The sequence below is a fragment of the Chiloscyllium punctatum genome, chromosome 7 (assembly GCF_047496795.1).
Source record: "Chiloscyllium punctatum isolate Juve2018m chromosome 7, sChiPun1.3, whole genome shotgun sequence".
Taxonomy (NCBI): domain Eukaryota; kingdom Metazoa; phylum Chordata; class Chondrichthyes; order Orectolobiformes; family Hemiscylliidae; genus Chiloscyllium; species Chiloscyllium punctatum.
In genome coordinates, this window is record NC_092745.1 from 78,667,472 (window position 1) to 78,691,024 (window position 23,553).

The 23,553-nt window shown below is 40.2% G+C and overlaps 1 protein-coding gene across 18 annotated transcripts in view; it reads left to right on the forward strand.

The window, feature by feature from the left end:
- Window positions 1-23,553, forward strand: part of lrrc7 (leucine rich repeat containing 7) — a 617,417-nt gene that overhangs the window by 399,662 nt on the left and 194,202 nt on the right. For all 18 annotated transcript variants that reach the window (XM_072574143.1, XM_072574142.1, XM_072574141.1 and 15 more), the window contains one exon: window positions 16,829-16,903. In XM_072574143.1, the coding sequence (XP_072430244.1) occupies window positions 16,829-16,903 (75 nt within the window). The remainder of the gene's footprint in view (window positions 1-16,828; window positions 16,904-23,553) is intronic.

A 23,553-nucleotide genomic window follows, 5' to 3' on the forward strand; every position in this document is an offset into this window, starting at 1 on the left:
CCCTGGCAAGAACCCAACAGCCCCCTCCCCACCCCTCCAATGAAGCAAAATGCATGGTGACCCAACTTCTGACACCAGCAAAAAAGCAGTCCATCTGTCTGTCACCACCCAACTGGTGACTAGTCTTCGAGTGCCAGGTTTATTAGTGAGCCTATCAATACCTATCAGCAGCATATAGGGGAGAAGCAGCCTGAGATTGCAGAAGTAGCCCCATACCAAATCTTTCAGGTCTGCTATTGAGGAGCAACGTTTTACTGGCAGCCCTCAATACACATGCATGTGCGTGCACACACTCACCTTTCTGTTCAATTGCTGCCTGAGAATCTTATATTGTAAAGATTCATCCCCCATCCTTCTAAACTACAGTGAATTACTCCAACCTGTTCCACCTTTCCTCTTAAAACAACCCCTGCATCCTGAAATCAAGGTAATTAATCTCTTAAATTATCACCAATGCTATATATTCTTCCTGACATAGATGGAGACCAAAACAGTACAAAAATCACAGGTGTGCTCTCAGCAAGTCCCTGTACCACTCTAGCAAGCCATTGTTATTTTTATACTCTACACGCATTTTCAATAATAGTTTCATTTCTTTTGCCATTGAATTGCTTACTGTACCATCATGCTAATATTTTGTGATACGTACATGAGGATACCCAGACTCTTCTATACTGCAGGCATTTCTTTGAAGACCCTGGGAAGTAGGTAATTGGGTCTAAGGGACTTGCCTGCCTTGAGTACCATTAGTTTTCCTCCAACTTTTAGTGATAGTTTAAGGTTCCTCCCTTTTTTTTGTCCCTAGATCACCTATTATGAAGTGTTTTTTTCTGTCTTTTACAAGGAAGACTGTTGTGAGGAAATTCAGCGTTAAGATTTATTCAAGCAGATGCTAGATACGAGTTCCTCCTGGTTATTTTGAAGTATTGCAGAAAAAATGCAAGTCTACAAGAGGTTTTTTGTAATTCTTGACTTTCTAATTTTTCTACAAGGTTTCTTTACAGACATTAATCATTTCAATGAGTCAGACAATACATGCCCAACAGATCAACCCTGTTTCTCAATGTTAGACCTTACATCTGCTGGTTATTCAGCTGCCCCCTCCTTTATTACCACCTCTGTGCAGCAGTTCACACAGCTAGTGGAGGCAATTACTGGAACATCTGCTAAGCATTCCCTTTCCTGGAACCAATTGTATTCAAATATTCCATCAAGCCTAGAGTATATCATAGGGGAAGTGATGGCCTAGTGATATTATCACTGCACTGTTAATGCAGGGACCCAGGTTTGAATCTGCCATGACAAATGGTGAAGTTTGAATTCAGTAAAAATTTGGAATTAAGATGACCATAAATCCATTGTTGATTGTCAAAGAAACATATTTTGTTCACTAATGTCTTTTAGGGAAGGAAACTGCCGTTCTTACCTGGTCTAGCATACATGTGACTCCAGATCCACAGCAATATGGTTGACTCCTAATTGCCCTCTGAGCAATTAGAGATGGGCAATAAATGCCTAGCCAGTGACACCCACATCGTGTGAATGAATAAAAAATGAAGGAACTCTCATAACTACGGTGTCTTCCCTAAGCTTTTTAATGAAGTTAATAACAACTTTATTGAGATCAAACCTCTCTTTGTGCAACTTCAAGGCAGATTCCAAATACTTCAACAGCTTTCATGTTTCCTTGTTTTCCATTAGGCAAGGTGGCTCAGTGGTTAGCACTGCTGCCTCACAGCGCCAGGGACCCGGGTTCAATTCCCGCCTCGGGCAAATGTCTGTGTGGAGTTTGCACATTCTCCCAGTGTCTGCTTGGGTTTCCTCCCACATTCCAAAGATGTGCAGATTAGGTGAATTGGCCACGCTAAATTGCCTGTCGTGTTCGGTGCACTAGTCAGGGGTGAATGTAGGGGAATGAGTCTAGATGGGTTGCTCTTCAAAGGGTCGGTGTGGACTTGTTGGGCTGAAGGGCCTGTTTCCACACTGTAGGTAATCTAATCTAATTAATAATCACATCATCTTATCCACCAAGTAATCAATACTCACTTTAGTTAATCTCCTTATATATACTGTAGGAATTCTTACTGTCTGTATCTATGTAGCTTGTTAATTAACTCATATTTTAATTTCTTCCTTTTTGTTATGTTTTAGTCATGATTTGTTTTCCCAATCTTCAGGTTTACTATGAATATTCACAGCAGTATTTATTTTTTAATTTGATATCATCCTTGCATCCTTATTGATAATAAATAAAGGTTTAGAGCATTTAAAAAGAATAGGGGGGTGGGGGGAAAGAGGAGGGGGTGTAGCACTACTAATCAGAGAGGGTATCACAGCTACAGAAGCTTCCATTGTCGAGGAAGATCTGCCTACCGAGTCAGTATGAGTTGAAATTAGGAACAGCAAGGGAGCAGTCACCTCTTTAGGGGTTTACTACAGGCCCCCCAATAGCAGCAGGGAGATGGAAGAAAGTATAGGTCGGCAGATTTTGGAAAAGTGTGGACGTAGTAGGGTTGTTGTAATGGGTGACTTTAATTTTCCCAATATTTATTGGAACCTTCTTCGAGCAGAAGATTTGAATGGAGCTGTTTTTGTAAGGTGTGTTCAGGAGGGTTTCCTAACTCAGTACATTGACAGGCCAACGAGGGGAGAGGCCATTCTAGTCTTAGTGCTCGGAAAAGAGCCGGGGCAAGTATCAGATCTTGTGGTGGGAGAGCATTTTGGTGATAGTGACCACAACTGCCTCACATTCTACATAGCTATGGAGAAGGAGAGGATTAGGCAAAATGGGAGGATATTTAATTGGGGAAGAGGAAATTATGATGCGATTAGACATGAGTTAGGAAGCATGGATTGGGAGCATTTGTTGTTCCATGGTAAAGGCACTATAGACATGTAGAGACTGTTTAAGGAAGAGTTGTTGCAAGTGATGAATAAATATGTCCCTCTGAGACAGGCAAGAAGTGGTAAGATAAAGGAACCTTGGATGACGAGAGCGGTGGAGCTTCTCGTCAAAAGGAAGAAGGTAGCTTACATAAGGTGGAGGAAGGTAAGGTCAAGCTCAGCTCTACAGGATTACAGGCAGGCGAGGAAGGAGCTCAAAAATGGTCTGAGGAGAGCCAGGAGGGGGCACGAGAAAGGCTTGGCAGAACGGATTAGGGAGAACACAAAGGCATTTTACACTTATGTGAGGAATAAGAGAATGGTCAAAGAAAGAGTAGGGCCGATCAGGGATAGCATTGGGAATTTGTGTGTGGAGTCTGAGGAGTCAGGGGAAGCTCGAAATGAGTTTTTTGCTTCTGTCTTTACAAAAGAAACAAACTTTGTAGTGAATGAAACCTTGGAATACTGTGACCAGTTCTGGTCGCCCTATTGTAAGAAAGATGTGGATGCTTTGGAGCGGGTTCAGAGGAGGTGTACCAGGATGCTGCCTGGACTGGAGGGCTTATCTTATGAGGAGAGGTTGACTGAGCTCGGACTTTTTTCATTGGAGAAAAGGAGGAGAAGAGGGGACCTAATTGAGGTATACAAGATAGTGAGAGGCATAGATAGAGTCGATAGCCAGCGACTATCTCCCAGGGCAGAAATGACTGACACGAAGGGTCATAGTTTTAAGCTGGTTGGAGGAAAATATAGAGGGGATGTCAGAGGTGAGTTCTTTACACAGAGAGTTGTGAGAGCATGGAATGCATTGACAGCAGCAGTTGTGGAGGCAGGGTCATTGGGGATATTTAAGAGACTCCTGGACATGCATATGGTCACAGAAATTTGAGGGTGCATACATGAGGATCAGTGGTCGGCACAACACCATGGGCTGAAGGGCCTGTTCTGTGCTGTACTGTTCTATGTTCTATGTTCTAAATGATGCATCTTTCTCATACAGCCTTTCTTTGTCAATGGAATATATCTTTAAGAGTTGCAAAATATCTACTTAAATGTGTGCTATTTGTACTCCACTATTTTACTTTATAGCATATCTTTCCAGTCTTCTGGAGCCACTTATATTTTCCTACTTTTATAATTGTGTTTGTTTATTTTTAAGTGTCAGTTTTGCGGCACCTCATCCCCACACCACAATTTTTTGAAGGCAGAGGAATTCATAAAATAAAATAGATAGCCTGCCTATTATCATCTCACCCACTACAGCCTCTATTCCATATTACAGATGATCAGGCAGTCTGCCCAGCCTTGGGCCTATTGAACCCTTACATATCCAAGCAGTGGGCAATTAAGAGCCTCATTCCAGCTTTGCCATATGTGTGGCAGGACAAGTTGGAGGCAGTAGAGCAGATTTTAGCACACAGACTGCTTTTGGGCAGGAAGAAAGAATCTTAGGTGGGGTTCTCCCTGGACCAATCACAGTCAAACACTGCCCACACCCCCACTTCCCCCACCCCCCACCACCACCACCCCCATTCACCACTTTAAGCCTCCTCCCTATTGCCTGTAAAACATAACACTTCACCCCTCACTGCAGTAGGCATACCCATCCAAAATCCCAGATTTATTGAATATTCCACCCCCCATAAAATCTGGTCCTAAGACACGGGTTTCAGACTTTTATTTGTCATCTTCAAACTGAACTTGAAATTCTGTCATGGAATGATCACACTTGCCTGAAGGATCATTTACAATGAGATCATGAATTAACCCTCTCTCATTATACATTGCCAGAATTAAAATAGCCTGTTCAATGGGTGGTTCCAGAATATATTGTTCTAGAAACTGTCGTGAGTACTCTCTATAGACTCACCCTTTAGCTAATTTGGTAAATCCAATCTGTATGAAGAGTAAATTCACCCATGATTATTGTCATTTTATCTTAGCCCTCATTGGCTCTTGTTTTATACCTTGTCCTACACTGTAGCCACTCTTAGGGAGTTTGTAAACTAATTCCACCAGTGACTTCTTTCTCCTGTTATTTCATATATTTGTCCAAACATATTCTATATCTTAACTTTCCAAGATTTACCATTTTACTGATTTCATCAATAATTAAACTACATCCTCTTCCTTTTTTTGTTTCTGAAATATGAAATATCCTTGAATATTCAGTTTCCAAATGTGGTCAACTTGCAACCATCATCTTTGTAGCTACCACATCATGTTCATTTATTTCAAATTCTGCCACAGATACATTGTCCTTGTCACAAACACTGCATGAATTCAGATAAAGAGCCTTTAATTTTGTCTTTTAACATCTTTCCCTACATTGACCTTATCTTCTATTGCAGATTTAAGTTTACGTGCTCTGGCCGTCCTGTCACACTCTGATTATCTTGGTACCAATCACTTCTTTCCGTGATTGCCTTACAGGGGGAGATGGGGACACGATGGTAATGTCACTGGAATACTATTCTAGAACCTCAGGCTAATGTTTTGGGGAAGTTGGTGATTTATTTATTTTATTCATTTGTGGGATGTGGGCATCACTAGCTGGCTAGCATTTATTAGCAATCCCTAGTTGTCCTTGGGAAGGTAGTGGTGAGTTGCCTTCCTGAACCACTGCCGTCTACCTGCCAAATGCCATTAGGGAGGGAATTCCAGGATTTTGATCCAGAGACAGTGAAGGAATGGCAATATATTTCCAAGTCAGGATGGTGAGTAGATCGAAGGGGAACACGTAGGTGGTGATGTTCCCATCTATCTGCTACCCTTGCCCTTCTAGATGGAAGTGGTCATGGGTTTAGAAGGTGCTATCTGAGGATTTGTTTAATCATTTCAGCAGTGCATTTTGTGGATAATATACACTGCTGTGACTGAGCGTCAGTGGTGGAAAGTGGATGCTTGCATGTGTAGTGCCAGTCAAGCAGACTGCTTTGTCCTGGATAGTGTCAAGCTTCTTGAGTGTTGTTGGGGCTGCACTCATCCAGTCAAGTGACTTGTGCCTTGCAGATAGCTGACAGACTTTGGTGAGCCTGACCTGCTCTTGTAGTTGCTGTATTTATCAGGTGAGTCCAGTTGAGTTTCTGGTCGATGATAAATCCCAGGATGTTGATAGTGGGGGATTTAGTGATGGTAACACCATTGACTGACTGTCAAGGGGCAGTGGTTAGATTGTCTTTTATTGGTAATGGTCATACCTTGGCATTTGTACGGCACGAATGTTACTTGCCACTTGTCATTGGCATTTAGATTCAATTAATCAAATCTGGAATTGAAAGTTGGTCTCAGCAATGATGACCATGCAATGATAATTGATTGTCGTTAAACCCATCTAGCTTACTAATGTCCTTTCGGAATGGAAATTAGCCATCCTAACCTGGTCTGGCCTACATGTGACTCCAGATCTACAGTCATGTGATAGATTCTTTAGCTTTCTGGGCTACTCAGGAGTTCTCAGTTACGAAAGCAATTGGGCAAGAAATGTATGCCTTTCCAGAGACATCCATATCCAATGACAGAAATATAAAAGAAGTTATTTCCCATTAACTTTCTAATTCTTTGTTGGCTTGAGCTGAGCTGCCACAACTCCTCACAGTTTGCAGTGAACTCTGTCAGGCAATTGCAAGTTTGCAACTCAACTTCACCCTGGTGGCATGACAATATTTATGTTCATGCCTTCCCTCACTGGGAATATTTGATGAGGACTTCCAAATCTTTGGCTGCCTGTCACAAATTTATGTTAGTTCTGAAGCCAGGCCTTTTGTTCAGATCCTACTGAATTCAGTAAACTTCATCGTAGTTATGGATGTCTTCCAAGGCCTGCACCCTTACCTGTTTTGCAAAAAAAATGGCAGAAGGTCCATCCACTGTGCTCACTGGTCATTTGTTTTCTCCATCCCACTTCTATTTTCTCCTGACTCTGCAGAGGAATTAGTTCCCAGGCTACTGTCACCCAAATCTCTTGAAAATCTCTGCTTAACAGGATTCTGAGACAGCTATATCCTATACACATTTGAACTGAAGACATATCTCTGAATTTATGCTACACTTTAGCAGCCATGGTGCAGAATTATTTGCTGCAATCTGACTTCAGAGCAAAAACTCCCACTACCTGACATCAAAATAGTCTGGAACTCTGGCGTAGGTGTTTTTCTTCAGTCTAGAGTAAACACAAGTATATGTCTCTTCACTGATTTTATCTATAAATCAATATTATTAGATGTGCCAAGCAAGTAAATTAATACTAAAAATATACAGGCCCTAGACATGAGCCCAACGAGACATTTATTTAGGTATCTAAGATCCAAAAGTTGGCGCATCCGTTAAGTTCCTGTATATTATTCCATACAGTCTGAGAATGAGAGGTTCTTACGATGCTAAAACAGTATGGACTCATGAATATGTGAAATCCTGTTTTTGAAAAATATCCTCAGATGATTCACCTTGTCTGAAGGAATGCCTTCCCACACTAGTAAATACTGCTATTTCAGGAAATCTTCCATTTCAGGAATATTTCTTCACAATGTAGCTGTTGAAAGGACTTCTGTTGGCCATTAGGTTCCATTTGTGATTAGATGTGTGAAGCTGCTTAATTCTTTGAAGTATTCTTGATTGGTTTCCAACATGGGGATTTGTGAGAGGAAGTGGTGGAGGCTGGTACAATTACAACATTTAAAAGGCATCTGGATGGGTTTGTGAGAGGATGTGGTGGAGGCTGGTACAATTACAACATTTAAAAGGCATTTGGATGGGTATATGAATAGAAAGGGATATGGGCCAAGTGGTAGCAAATGGGACTAGATCAGGTTGTGATATCTGGTCGGCATGGACGAGTTGGACTAAAGGGTCTGTTTCCGTACTGTACATCTCTCTGACTTTATGGAGGTTTTTTGGAGTTGGGGCAAGCTGAATTCACCAGGTACCTTCTTTGTTTCCATATTGAGTTTTCTCGATGTCTAGCATGTTTAGCAGGTTTGATAAGAGAAAAGGCTGAATATTAGTGACAAAATTGAGACCATCAACAATATGTTTAACAAGAAATAATTGCCCTTTATTGGCAACTTGCTGCTGTCCAATGAAAATCTCACCATGCCGCTTGTGAAAGGCATAAAAAATGGCACAAGATGTTTCCAATGTCAAGATCAGCCTCCATGGAGTTCTTGTCCAACTCTGACAGAAATCTCATCACAGCCCACATTGCTAAGTCCCCTATAAGATTCCATCCAATATCTCCAGATAAGTTTTGAGGTTTGCCTTTGTTTCAAAACTGATTATGAAACATGAAATTCAGCACAACATTGAACTAGTCACACTTCTTGAATGAAGTGCAGTATTTCTAACTTTGTGAGTTACATCTTTGGCTAGAGTTCAATGTGGCATGAACAAAAGGCCCATAAATCAGACCGCCCCATTCTTTTGCTGTAAAATAATAAACAAAGGAAAGGAAGAGCTCAAGCCATACAACATTTACTTGCATTATCTTTAGAGTAGCTACAGAATTTGTTCACAGTCTGAGACAGAAACCACACTGTTTTGGCAATATTGTGCATAATGTGGGCAAGGCAACACTTTTAGGTTGGATTTTTAGGCAGGAATTATTTTTCATGATTGTACATCTCATTTTCACTTGACTGAAATTTCAGTCAGAGTAATGGAGTCTTTTCCTCTATCTGTCCCTTCATCAGTAAATGAGATAAGAGGTTTAAAGTGTCAGAATTCCCAATGTTTCTGCTTTTGTCAGGTTTGTGGTAACTTTTATGTGCATAAGTGAGGCATAGAGTCTTGTTTTGATCACATTCTTTCTATGAAAGCAATTGATTTAAATATGAATACCTATCTTTTGCCTATGACTTAACATTTCCTCTAATTTCATAAATTATTTTAATGTTAGACTAGCTGTTGAGCTGAATTTGAAACTGATGAAGTTGCATCATTTACTCATCATTAAAATGGTTAAATTCTCATCAAAAGTAAAGGAAATCATAGTGCATTGACATAGTAGGTTAATCCATGGGGATTCCCACTTGCAGCCTGAGCAGGGGGAGTAGAACCAAAAAGAATGTAGTAAAATGAAACAGTATGCAAGGAGCATGAGACCAATCTCCTATGAATTGTATTACATCCTAAGTCCTACAGGTCCAATGAGGGATTTAGTGCCTATGATTTCAGCAAAGCATCCTTAGGTCAAGTATGTCAGTCTGACCAAATGCCTGAATAGCTGTACCAGTGACTCTCAAAGTTTGTACAGCTCCTGTCTTTTATGACATTGTATCCTGATGATACTAGAGAATACAAATGCAGTTTCAACCAGACTGCAGCACAGGTTTATGTAACAAAAGGCATCAATGTCATCTTCAAGAGCAAAAAAATGAGAGAAAAATTCTTCAGGTCAGAGGAAAAAGCAAGTTAACATTGTTGGGCCATTCTTCAGAATAGAAAGATATTAAAGGTTAGAAAAATGTAAACGGGAGAAGAGGAAGGGAAGGGAGGAATGGAGAGGAGAACAAAGGATACAATGATAAAATACATTAGACAAAATTAACAGAATAATTTGAATAGTGCTGCCTTTCCTCTAGACACTTTGCAGACCCTGATCTTAATATTGAGTTAAATAACTTGAAATGTTAACTATAGTTCCCATTTTCTTTCTAACAGTGATGGTAGTGACCATGGCCCAGATGTTTCCAATGGGATGATAGTTGCTGCAGCAATGTAGGCAGGGGTTCCATGGCAGCACCAAGCAGTTTTCCTAATGTAGCTAACTTTGTAAGAATTGACCAAGAAGCTGAAACATCCGATGGGCAATTACATGACATCTGGAGCTCTCTGAAAATGCCCAATACTCTGTGTTAGAGTCCGAGACTTAAGATGATTTAGAATTATTTTCCTTAATAGTTAGCCAGGAAAAGATAGTGGAATCAAAACCTGCTCCTCCACCTCTTGGCTAACTATAAAGCTCAACACCCCAAACCCACAACTGACTCTATTGTCTACAATCTCCAAACCCTCTTGGGCATCAATCCTCCCTCCTGGACCTGTCCGTTTCATTGATTGTAGCCCTGACTATTCCCTAACCCCTTAAGGATGAGCAAAACCTCTCCACAGAAAAAGCACAAACCCCTGACGAAACTTCCAATTCGCTGTGGATCCCTAGACATTACACCCACTAGTCAAAGTGGTTTAAGGACCTTTAAACCATAAAAAATGTTGAAAAGATATGTGTCTGTGTGTGTTTTCAGTACCAATCCACTCTGCTGCTGGCCACTTGGATTTCTGGACTCATTTGCACTGCTTTGGTTGGGAAGCCTCCTGGCTCAGAGGTTCACCTGAGAAATAGGAAGCATAGATAGGTAGGCAATGACTAGGTTGATCTGGATCAAAAAAAGGGATTCCAACCAGGGTGGGAAGATCAGCCCTAAATATGCATGTTGTCTTTTCCAGGTTGGGAAAATAGAAATTGGGAGGTACTTTGCAAGGAAGACTACTCAATCTCTGTTCGAGCTTCACTTCGAGAAAATATTTTTCTCGGGCAACTGGATCTTTCTACATGTCACCTGTTTTGTATACATCTCATTCTGCTCACTGTCCCATTGTAAGAACTTTGTATCATGCATGAGTCTTTATAAAATTTCTTCACATACCTTTTATTTCCTGTAAATATTTTTAGCTATTTAACTAGCTAGTGTTCTAGCTTAAACAATTTCAGTTTCCATTTATCTATGTGCACTGTTCCTAGACTCCTATATCCGAGTATTTACTTGTTTTTATTTCAGGTTTCCAGTATCTGCAGGAACTGCTTTTGTACTAACTTCTTAGCACATTGTTCACCTTTTAGAGTCAGTGGCATTCCCTTTAGCCTGTTTTGGGCACCACCATTAAGTGGACCAAGGCCGCTGCAAAAGCAGAAGTAGGGCAGTTCATGAAGAATGACTTATTCTATTATGTCTAAGACTCGAAGCCAAGACAGTTCATAACTGGCATGTTATGATGACACCATGTAACACCTACATAATGCATTGCAGGAATTTCAGCAGTTCTTCCTCCTCTTTTACCTGTACCACTGAGAAAGACAAGTTCTCCAAACAGCGGCATGGTTGGGGGTATGGTAATGACTCACATTGCTGGCATTATGTTGCAGCCTATGCATCAAAGTGAAATTGTCTCAGGTATATATCAACGCAAGATACATGGGAAGAGGACAACTTGCAAGTGGTCCTCCAAACAACTCACCATCTTGACTTGGCAATATTTTGCTATTCCTTCAGCGTCGTTGGGTCAGAATGCTAAAAGTTCATCCCTTATAGCATTTTCTATCTACCTAAAGTACATGGATAGCAGCCGTTCAAGAAGACAACTCACCACCAGAAATGCAAATTCGGTGCAACATAACAGTCCCTGAATTCAGGAGTGGACAGTGTTCATATAAACTTAATAAGCTTCAAGGGAAACTTAAAATTAGGATATATATGAAAGACAGTGTGAGCCTGTGGAATTCTCTTCCACAGAATGTCTTTGAAGCCAAAACACTGAATTTTCACAAAAAGCATTAGATAGAACTCTTAGGACTAAAGGGATCACAGAGTATGGGGAGAAAGTGGGAACATGGGACTGAGTTGGATGATCAACCTTGATCATAGTGAATGGCAGAGCAGGCTCAAGGGCACACTGGCCTACTCCTGCTCCTATTCTATGTTTCTAATAGAGTCCTGAATAATGCAGTAAAGATGAAGTTAGCAACTAGATTAAGGATTGTAGATTAAGGCAGTACAATGCAATGAAATGTGATCAATACAATTAATTGTTAATTAATGGATTTCTGGCCATGGTTGCTAAATCATCTTAACTGAGAAGACAGTGGATGAACTCTGTTTGACCTTGAAGGTGTTGATGATGCACATACTAGAGGCACCTAAGTCTATCCGGTGAAATTACACAATAATAGTGTTAGGAAGAGAGCTCCAAAATTTTGACTCACTGACGATGAAGGAGTTACAATATATTCCTAAACTGGGATTGTTGTGAAATGGAAGTGAACTTGCATGGAGTGCTGTTTCAATGTGCCTGCTCCCCTTGTTCTTGCAGGTGGTAGAAATTGTGGATTTGAAAGGTACTATTGAAGAAGCCTTAAATAAAAACAAATTGCCAGAGAAGCTCAGCAGGTCTGGAAGCATCTATGGAGAGAAAGCATACTTATCGTTTTATGTCCAGAGACCCTTCTTCAGAAACAGCAATTGCTGGGTTTTTTTCAGCTTTCCAGTTTAGTCAGTTCTTTATTTTATTGAAAAAGCCTTGTAGTAATGAAAATTACATTTTCAGAATGCCTGCATTTTCTTTGACAGCAAGTCCCTATATCCAGATTGAAGCTATTTTGACTTCCAAAAGATGAAATTAAAGTTGTTTTTGTCAACATTATCATGAAACTTATAAGCTGTTCTTATGTCGTTCATATTGCTATGAAAATATGAGTAACCCAAAGAAACAGCAGACAACTAATTGGAATTAAATAAAACAAAGAACTGTGGATACTGGAGATCTGAAACAAAAGCAGAAATTGCTGGTGAAAATCAGCAGGTTTGGCAGCATCTTAGAGGAGAAAGGAGTTAAGAACAAAAGGGTAACTAGGGAGAGAATAGGACCTCTCAAAGATCAGCAAGGCGGCCTTTGTGTGGAGCCACAGAAAATGGGGGAGATACTAAATGAATATTTTGCATCAGTATTTACTGTGGAAAACGATATGGAAGATATAGACTGTAGGGAAATAGATGGTGACATCTTGCAAAATGTCCAGATTACAGAGGAGGAAGTGCTGGATGTGTTGAAACAGGTAAAGGTGGATAGATCCCGAGGACCTGATCAGGTGTACCTGACAACTCTGTGGGAAGCTAGAGAAGTGATTGCTGGGCCTCTTGCTGAGGTATTTGTATCACTGATAGTAACAGATGAGGTGCTGGAAGACTGGAGGTTGGCTAACGTGGTGCCACTGTTTAAGAAGAGCGGTAAAGACAAACCAGGGAACTGTAGACCGGTGAGCCTGACCTCAGTGGTGGGAAAGTTGTTGGAGGGAATCCTGCGGGACAGGATGTACATGTATTTGGAAAGGTAAGGGCTGATTAGGGATAGTCAATATGGCTTTGTGCATGGGAAATCATGTCTCACAAACTTGATTGAGTTTTTTGAAGAAGTAACAAAAAGGATTGATGAGGGCAGAGCAGTAGATGTGATCTATATGGACTTCAGTAAGGCATTCAACAAGATTCCCCATGGGAGACTAATTAGCAAGGTTAGATCTCATGGAATACAAGGGGAACAAGCCATTTGGATACAGAATTGGGTCAAAGGTAGAAGACAAAGGGTGGTAGTGGAGAGTTGCATTTCAGACTGGAGGCCTGTGACCAGTGGAGTGCCACAAGGATCGGTGCTGGGTCCTCTACTTTTTGTCATTTACATAAATGATTTGGATGCGAGCATAAGAGGTACAGTTAGTAAGTTTGCAGATGACACCAAAATTGGAGGGGTAGTGGACAGCGAAGCGGGTTACCTCAGATTACAACAGGATCTGGACCAGATGGGCCAATGGGCTGAGAAGTGGCAGATGGAGTTTAATTCAGATAAATGTGAGGTGCTGCATTTTGGGAAAGCAAATCTTAGCAGAACTTCTACACTTAATGGTAAGGTCCTAGGGAGTGTTGCTGAACAAAGAGACCTTGGAGTGCAAGTTCATAGCTCCTTGAACGTGGAGTTGCAGGTAGATAAGATAGTGAAGAAGGCATTTGGTATGCTTTCCTTTATCGGTCAGAGTATTGAGTACAGGAGTTGGGAGGTCATGTTGCGGCTGTACAGGACATTGGTTAGGCCATTGAAGGAATATTGCATGCAATTCTGGTCTCCTTCCTATCGGAAAGATGTTGTGAAACTTGAAATGGTTCAGAAAAGATTTACAAGGATGTTGCCAGGGTTGGAGGATTTGAAGTATAGGGAGAGGCTGAACAGGCTGGGGCTGTTTTCCCTGGAGCGTCAGAGGCTGAGGGGTGACCTTATAGAGGTTTATAAAATGATGAGGGGCATGGATAGGATAAATAGAAAAAGTCCTTTCCCTGGGGTGGGGGAGTCCAGAACTAGAGGGCATAGGTTTAGGGTGAGAGGAGAAAGATGTAAAAGAGACCTAAGGGGCAACGTTTTCACACAGAGGGTGGTACGTTAGTGGAATGAGCTGCCAGAGGAAGTGGTGGAGGCTGGTACAATTGCAACATTTAAGAGACATTTGGATGGGTAAATGAATAAGAAAGGTTTGGAGGGATATGGGCCGGGTGCTGGCAAGTGGGACTAGATTGGGTTGGGGTATTTGGTCGGCATGGACGGGTTGGACCGAAGGGTCTGTTTCCATGCTGTACATCTCTATGACTCTATGACTCTATAACATTTAATCAAAACTGAATGGAGATTGGAATTTGATTTATAGCTGGTTAGGGACTGGTTAGGGATAATCAACATGGCTTTGTGGGAAATCATGTCTCACAAACGTGATTGAGTTTTCTGAAGAAGTAACAAAGAGGATTGATGAGGGCAGAGCAGTGGACATGATCTATATGAACTTCAGTAAGGCGTTCGACAAGTTCCCCATGAAAGACTGGTTAGCAAAGTTAGGTCTCATGGAATACAGGGAGATCCAGCCATTTAGATAAGAACTGGCTCAAAGGTAGAAGACAGAGGGTGGTAATGGAGGGTTGTATTTCAGACTGGAGGCCTGTGACTAGTGGAGTGCCACAATGATCGATGCTGGGTCCACTACTTTTCATCATTTATATAAATGATTTGGATGTGAGCATAAGAGGTACAGTTAGTAAGTTTGCAGATGACACTGAAATTGGAGGTGTAGTGGACAGCGAAGAAGGTCACCTCAGATTGCAACAGGTTCTTGATCAGATGGGCCAATGGGCTGAGAAGTGGCAAATGGAGTTTAATTTAGATAAATGTGAGGTGCTGCATTTTGGGGAAGCAAATCTTAGCAAGACTTATTCACTTAATGGTAAGGTCCTAGGGAATGTTGCTGAACAAAGAGATCTTGGAGTGCAGGTTCATAGCACCTTGAAAATAGAGTCACAGGTAGATAGGATAGTGAAGAAGGCGTTTGGTATGCTTTCCTTTGTTGGTCAGTATTTTGAATACACAAGTTGGGAGGTCATGTTGCAGCTGTACAGGACACTAGTTGGGCCACTGTTGCATGCAGTTCTGGTCTCCTTCCTATCGGAAATATGTTGTGAAACTTGAAAGGGTTGAGAAAAGATTTACAAGGATGTTGCCAGGGTTGGAGGATTTGAGCTATAGGGACAGGTTGAATAGAGTGGGGCTGTTTTCCCTGGAGCATCGGAGGCTGAGGGGTGACCATATAGAGGTTTACAAAATCATGAGGAACATGGATAGGATAAATAGACAAAATCTCTTCCCTGGTGTGGGGGAGTCCAGACCTAGATGGCATAGGTTTAGGGTGAGAGGGGAAAGATGTAAAAAAGACCTATGGGGCAACTTTTTCATGTGTATGGAATGAGCTGCCAGACGATGTGGCGGAGGCTGGTACAATTGCAACATTTAAAAGAAATCTGGATGGGTAAATGAATAGGAAGGGTTTGGAGGGATATGAGCCGGGTGCTGGCAGGTGGGACTAGATTGGGTTGGGATATCTGGTCAGTATGGACGGGTTGGACCAAAGGGTCTGTTTCCATGGTGTACATCTCTATGACTCTATGATCCTATGGTGTTTTGCTGCATCTCAGAATAGAAAGTAAAGGCAGTTTCATTATAACTGCTTGAGGAAGAAGAAATAAACCTTTCCCAGAAAAGATTATTTTCAGTTAGTAGAAAATGGGACAAGGGGAAGAAGTATATTTCTTAGTGGAAAGAGCAATTTTATAAGAGTAAACTGGATTGATTCATAAGATTTACTCGAGATTGCTGATGATAATTATATGCAGAAAATTCTGATGGAATCTAATGGTTGATCAAGGCCTTTGAAGATTTGACCTGGCATGGAAAACTGAGAGGAAATTTTGATCTGCTTGCTTGTTTGATGCCAGTTGTATGCCAGTATTGTTTGTGGTATTGAATAAAACTAAATATATTTACCCATTTGATGACCTGTGATCCAGTGACCATTGTTCCATTGAATTTAAATTCTTTTAACTCTTCCAAATAATGTTTTAGTTACAAAGGCGAAATACTGCTGGAAATCTGAAATGAAAACAAAGTGCTGGAGAAACCCAACAGCTCTAGCAGCATCTGTGGAGAGAGAAACAGTTAGTGTTTCAAGACTGATCTGACATTTCAGAATGGGCTCATCAGTTTTTTCTTCAATTCTGAAAAAGAGTCATGTTGGACTCCCACCTTACCTCTGTTTCTCTCTCTGCATGACTATTTGAATAATGCTGATCTTATTTTGATCATTACAGAAAAAGTTTTATAATTAAAATGTTGTCTATTAATTTTTTTCCATTGAGATATTTGAGGATTCTTTATTCTAAAACAAAAGTTAGCAATCAAATGGTTTACTCCTGCTCCGAATTTCTATGTTTTAAAAAACATCATCAAAAAGTGATGACTTAAGGAAATCTGTGCAGACAGAGAGGAAGTGCTAAGTAGAGATGTGAACAACTGAAATTTGAGAGGGTTGGAACAGTATAGCTGAATGTGCAATCACAAAACATTTGAACATTTAAACGTATATTCATTTCGACGACTGAGGGTGCACACAGAAAATTATCATTAATTTAATTGTCCATTACTTGGAGGCATATTTGCAGGGCAAGGAGCATCCCAATTAACTTGGAGATGAAATGATTTATATTAGGTTGTAATAAGGTCTGTGTGGCAACCAGCTGTATTAATTCAATCAAATGTTGATTTCAGTACAAATGGACTAATGGCTTTACACAGTTATTTGTTTCTTTAGCCTGAAGTCCTGGAACAATTGCAGAGCCTGAAAGAGCTGTGGATGGATAATAACTCAATACAGACATTGCCTGGGGTAAGAATCTACACAATATCAGAACTCTGTCATCTTCTTTTCTTGACAATTAGTTTATAAAAACTTAGTTAATTTTGGGGGAAGGACATGGGGAGTGGGAAAGCAAAGGAAAGGGGGAAATATTTGGGGCATATTGAATTGGGAATGTGAGAGCATGTTTGCAATAAAGGAGGGGGAGCATAGGAAGAAGGGATGGGATGGAAGGGGATGATAGGAGAAAAATGAATGGATGGATATGGTATCTGAAAAATGACATGGGGAGGATGAAATGGCATGAGATGGGGATTTTAAGAAGTACTGTTGCAATAAGTATACTAATTTCACTACAAGTATTTTGTTGGTGTTTGCTAATACTTTAATACTTTGATGACTATATAATGCATTGTATTACCATACCCACAAGGCTGCCAACAGTCTTACCTGAAGCTCATTCTCAATGAATGTGGGAAGCAAATTCCCAAGTGCTGGATTTTCCAGTTGGAGGTGGTTTTGGGAGCTTGGATTTTTTTTCCAGGTCACAGACACACTCTTGTATAGATGCATTAAACGAAGGATCTCAGTGACCCCAGAGGCAATTCAGCCACATAATTGATGGCTGCTGAGGGTGAATGGAGGTGGAATATCAGGAAAATCCTGTAACTGCTATTCATGCATGTAGTTGAACAAGGGAGAGCAGGATTATCTTAAACAAAGGGAGAGCTGGCACCTCAGCTAAGGTAGACAACAAATGGTTACTAAAATGTTGGCATTGCTCTTTAGGTTTGTGTCCAAACTTTCACTTTATTATATCAAATATCTGACCACTCCTGTCTTGACTGGCTCTCTAAGTGAGTATTCTGACATGGTGTCATTTTCCTGACTTTTCCCTGTACCCTTTAACATTGTTTCGATTCAAATAGTCATCTAAATAATCATCTACCCTGATTCAAAGTTATACACTTTGGTAGCAAAAACATGCCTCTCCATGTTCTTCCACCAAGATGTATTTTCCATGTCATCTGCTGTTTATCTGCCCATTTCACCAACTGCTCTATGTCCTTTTGGAGTTCTCCTCATTGTTTACAATGTTTCAAAGTTTTGTATATTCCACAAACTTTAAATTGTCCCCTGCACATCAACATCTGGATCATTATTATATGTCAGGATAAACTAGGGTTCTCATATCAAGCCTTGGGGAACTCTGGTACAAATCATTCTCCAGCCTGAAAAATATCCATTGATCATTAATCTCTGTTTTCTATTATTCAGACAGTTTTTTTATCCACATTCCTACTGTGCCTTTTATTCTGTGAACTGTAATTTTTCTTATAAATTTGTTATGTGGCACCATATCAAATGCCTTTTCAAAATCCACATACACCATATCAATGGTATTACCTTCATCAATGCTTTCTGTTACCTCTTCAAAAACTCTTAATTATTCAAACACAATTCACCCTTTAGAAATCCATGCTGATTATGCCTCATCAACCCACCTTTCTCTATGTGACTGCTTATTCTATCCCAAATGATTATTTCTAGAAGTTGCCCCACCACTAAAATCAAACTTAGTGGTCTGTAACTACCAAGTTTATCCTTACAACCTACATTGAAACAGGGCCATAATATTTACAATTGTCCAGCGGTCAGGCACCTCCCCTAAGTCTAGGGAAGATGAAAGACTATGGCTGGTGCCTTTGGCATTTCTACTGTCACTTCTGTCAATATCCTTGGATGCACCTCATCCAGTCCTGGAGTGTTGTCAACTTAAAGTACAAACAGTCTATCCAACACTTCTTCCTTGCTCATGGTAAAACATTTAGTGACACAATTTCCTCTTCTGTCACTTCAGCCTGGGTAAAGTCAACTCTTTGGTACAGACAAGTGCAAAGCATTCATTGAATACCTCAGCCACATCCCATGCCTCCATGTGTAAATAATTTGAACAAATGTGTGATGCTTTGATCAGCATAACAAGTTATTTAATCTCCTCTATGTCTGTCTAGGAGCACAATTGTCAAAACACTGCTGTATTTCCCAAAGGGCTAGTATCATGCATAAAACAAATCAGTTGGAAAAACCTTGGAAATCACTTACATTTATATGGATATGAAAACAGCATGAAAATTCTGCAGAGCACGCATTTGCTACATGTAAATTAGCTACCATATTGCATATAATAAACCAATAACTTCATTCAAAGCATTTCACTGGCTGTAAAGTGCTTTGAGACTTACAGCTGTCATGAAAGGTACAATATAATGTAAGTCTTTTTTTTCTTTTCAGTTAAGGTGCTGTCTGCAAAACCCACTGCACCTCACTTATTTCATGTCACTGTATTCAAAATATCTCTCACATATTCCTGCAACCTCCCTGAACAAAATTTCTGACTGTTTTCACAATCCCTTCAACAGTCTGGATTTTCCACTGCAATGCCTGGCAATTCTGCCTGTTTCTTAAATAGTATTAAATAATCTCTTCTAAACAATTGAAAAGATGAACAATCTCTTTGAGATATATTTGGAAACAAGACACAAATCTATGTATCATAGTTGTCATGGTATAAGTATTGGTTGGGAAAGAGCAATATCCTTTTCAGTATGATTAAGAATTATCAAACTAATGCTTGCAACAAAATGGATAAAGGTTTCAGTAAAATGTTTTCATAGGAGACCATATCCCTTTAATATGTATTTACATTTTATTGTTAAAAGTAATAACATAATCAAATCAAACACCAATATTTTCTATTAATCAATTCCCATTTCGAAGTTTATAGATTTGTATTCATTTATGTAGCAGTGAAAATGTTTTACATTTCACTCTGCCAGCTAATTTTCCCAAAAGTCAAATACTTCATTTAAGCTTTTCTTCCTTCTCCCTTTCTCAAATTTGTGGAGCATATTTCTGCTCAAGTGCATAAGGATGCAAGTGTTGAAACAACTTGGAATATTCACAGCAGATACATGTCTGTGAATTTTCATTAAAATCATCTGGTAATTGCTTAAGTAAAGAATGATTAAATGTTTGGCCAAAATGAGACTGAGAAGTTCAGTGTTTTAGTACATTGTCACCTTGCATCTAGAATCTTGGGCTCAAATCCAGTTTAATTTGTGAGGGTGACAATGTCTCCCTTTTTCTGTTTGTGGTAAGAGTCCCCCACAAAATGTGTTTGAAGTTCCAATTTCCATCTTATAGCATAAAACATTATTCAGTTTGCATCAAAATTAAATTGATAATCTCACTGTGAGAAAGCACATGAATGACAGCTGTGTAACATGAAAATACTATATTGGTGCAGCCAGAACTGCTTTGATCAAACAATGCTTAAAATCAAAGAAGGTTTCACTTTCCATACTGTCTTTCTATTGGTGTTCCAGGAATGCTTGATGATAGCACTTTAATGAAACTGACAAAGGTGATCCATCCAAAACAAATTGTGAGAAAGATTGGAAACCTGAGTCGCCATTAATTCTTAATACCGACTTAGCTGAGTACAAAATATAACCCAAAAGAATACATAGCTCACTCCTGAGACACAAAATGTTGATGTATTGAATAGATCAATGTATTGATATTTTTCCCTCCTCTTGGTCTAATATATCAATTCATATTGAATTTTGCGTTAATACATTATAGGGAAATCAGTGTACATTGCATTTGATGTTACCCTCAGCTACTTCCTTGACCTGCCTCTGGTCTAGCTGCTGTCTCTTGGACATTCCAGCAGGTCTTACACTGTCCTAAGCTGCTCTAGCAGTCTACATTGTATTCTAAAATCAGACTTACTTTGCCTGGTTAAAAAAACTGTACTTTTCAACTTGAGCTTACAACTAGGCTTAGTAAATAAAATTAAGGATTTGTTAACAAGTTATACAGACTAGAAAAAAAAACACGTCTATGTATATAGCATCTTAGATAGATCCACAAGTACATTATTGAATAAAATTTGATAATAAGCCGCATTAGGAGAAATGAGGGCAGATGGCCATTGGTCAGTGAAATAGGTGTTAAAGAGCATCTTAGAGGAAGAAGGAAAGAAAGAGGATCTGAGATATTTAATGAAGAAATATAGAGATTGGAGCTTTAATTGCTGTAAAGACATGATTGCTAATTATAGTGTCATTAAAATCAGGGATGCTCAAGAGATCAGAATTGGAGAAATGTAGCAATTTCAGAGGATTGTAGTTCAGAAGATTAAATATCAAAGAGTTATGATGGGGAAGGTCAAGATCAGGGAGGGATTTGAAACATGGATAAGAACATCAAAGTTAAGACACATCTTATTAGACACCGATGTAGATCAATGAGCATTTGACTGATGGACAGATGGCATTTGTGTAATGCAACACAGACAGCAAACCTTTGGATGACTGAAGTTCAGACAAGTTAGGAAGTGGGAAGCCCATCTTGAAGTTAAAATAATCAAGTCCAGAAATAACAATGAGAATTTAGCAACAGATAACCTGAAACAAGTGTGGAGTCAGACAGTGTCATAGAGTCATAGAGTCATAGAGATATTAGCATGGAAACAGACCCTTTGGTCCAACCCATCCATGCCGACCAGATATCCCAACCCAATCTAGTCCTACCTGCCAGCACCCAGCCCATATCCCTCCAAACCCTTCCTATTCATATACCCATCCAAATGCCTTTTAAATGTTGCAATTGTACCAGCCTCCACCACTTCCTTTGGCAGCTCATTCCATACACGTACCACCCTCTGTGTGAAAAAGTTGCCCCTAGGTCTCTTTTATATCTTTCCCCTCTCACCCTAAACCTACACCCTCTAGTTCTGGACTCTCTGACCCCAGGGAAAAGATGTTGTCTATTTATCTTAACAATGCCCCTCATAATTGTAAGCCTCCATAAGGACACCCCTCAGCCTCCAACACTCCCAGGAAAACAGCCCCAGCCTGTTCAGCCTCTCCCTGTAGCTCAAATCCTCCAACCCTGGCAACATCCTTGTAAATCTTTTCTGAACCATTTCAAGTTTCACAACATCTTTCCGATAGGAAGGAGACCAGAATTGCACGCAACAGAACTCCACTGTGGCCTAACCAATGACCTGTACAGCCGCAACATGACCTCCCAACTCCTGTACTCAATACTCTGACCAATAAAAGAAAGCATACCAAATGCCCTCTTCACTATCCTATCTACCTGCAACTCCACTTTCAAAGAGCTATGAACTTGCACTTCGAGGTTCTTTGTTCAGCAACACTCTCTAGGACCTTACCATTAAGTGTATAAGTCCTATTAAGATTTGCTTTCCCAAAATGCAGCACCTCGCATTTATCTGAGTTAAACTCCATCTGCCACTTCTCTGCCCATTGGCCCATCTGATCCATTAAATACAACCTGTATTTTCAGATGTTGTCACCAAGGGACAACAGGTAGATGAGTAATAGGAGAGAGGGGGAATCATGGATAGATCCTTACGAGGGAGCCAGACAGGAGTACATCAGAGGCACCAATGTAGGAGTGTGAAGAGAGGCCATTAGAAGTCATTCTCTGGCTAAATTAAAGCACACATGATTGCGGGTAGTGTACTGACTTGGATAAAGAACTGATTTGCAGATAGGAAACAAAGAATAGGAATAAATAGGTCTTTTCCCAAGTGGAAGGCAATGAATCATGGAGGAATATATGGAATAGATCCCAGCTATTCACATGATATATTACTGATTTAGGTGAGAGAACTAAATGTAATATTTCTAAGTTTTCAGAAAATACAACGCTGAATGGGAGGGAAGCTGTGAGGTGCTTCAGTATGATTTGGACAAGTTAAGTGAGTAGACAAATAATGGCACATGAATTATAATGTGGATAAATGTGGGGCAATCCACTTTGGTAACAGAAACCGGAAGTTAGATTATTATCTAACTGGCGATACGTTATGAAAGAGGGTGTGCAGCAAAACCTGGGTATCCTTGTACATCAGTTGATGAAATTAATTCTGCAGCTGCAGCAGACAGAGAAGAAGGCAAGTGTTATGTTGGCCTTCACAGCAAGAGGATTTGAGTGCAGGAGATGGGATGTCTAGCTGCAATTCTACAGTGCCTTGGTGAGGTTGCACCTGAAGTATTGTGTGTAGTTTTGGTCTCCTTTTCTGAGAAAAGATGTTCCGGCTGTGGACAGAGTGCAACAAAGGTTTGCCAGACTGATTTTTGGGAAGGCAGAACTGACATATGAAGAGAGATATGTTAGTTAGGACTATATTCACTGGGGTTTACAAGAATGAGGGGACATTGTATAGAAGCCTATAAATTGCTAACAGAACTAGGCAAATGAAAACAGGAAATAGGTTCCTGATGACTGGGGAGTCCAGAATAAGGGATCACAATCCAAGGATATGGGGTAGGCTGCTTAGGACTGAGATGAGGAGAAATTTCTTCACCAGAGAGTCGTGAGCCTGTAGAATTCTCTGCTACAGAACGTGATTGAGAAAAACATTAAATGATTTTAAGAACGAGTTTGATATAATTTCTTGGGCTAAAGGGATCAAAGGATATGAGGAAAAGATGGGAACAGGATGTTGGATGGTGAGCCATGATCATATTGAATGGCAGAGCAGGCATGAAAAACCAGATGACTTGTGCCTGCTCCTATTTTCTATGTTCCTATGTTTACAATGAGACAGATAAGAATGGAACTAGGCCAAAGCAGTC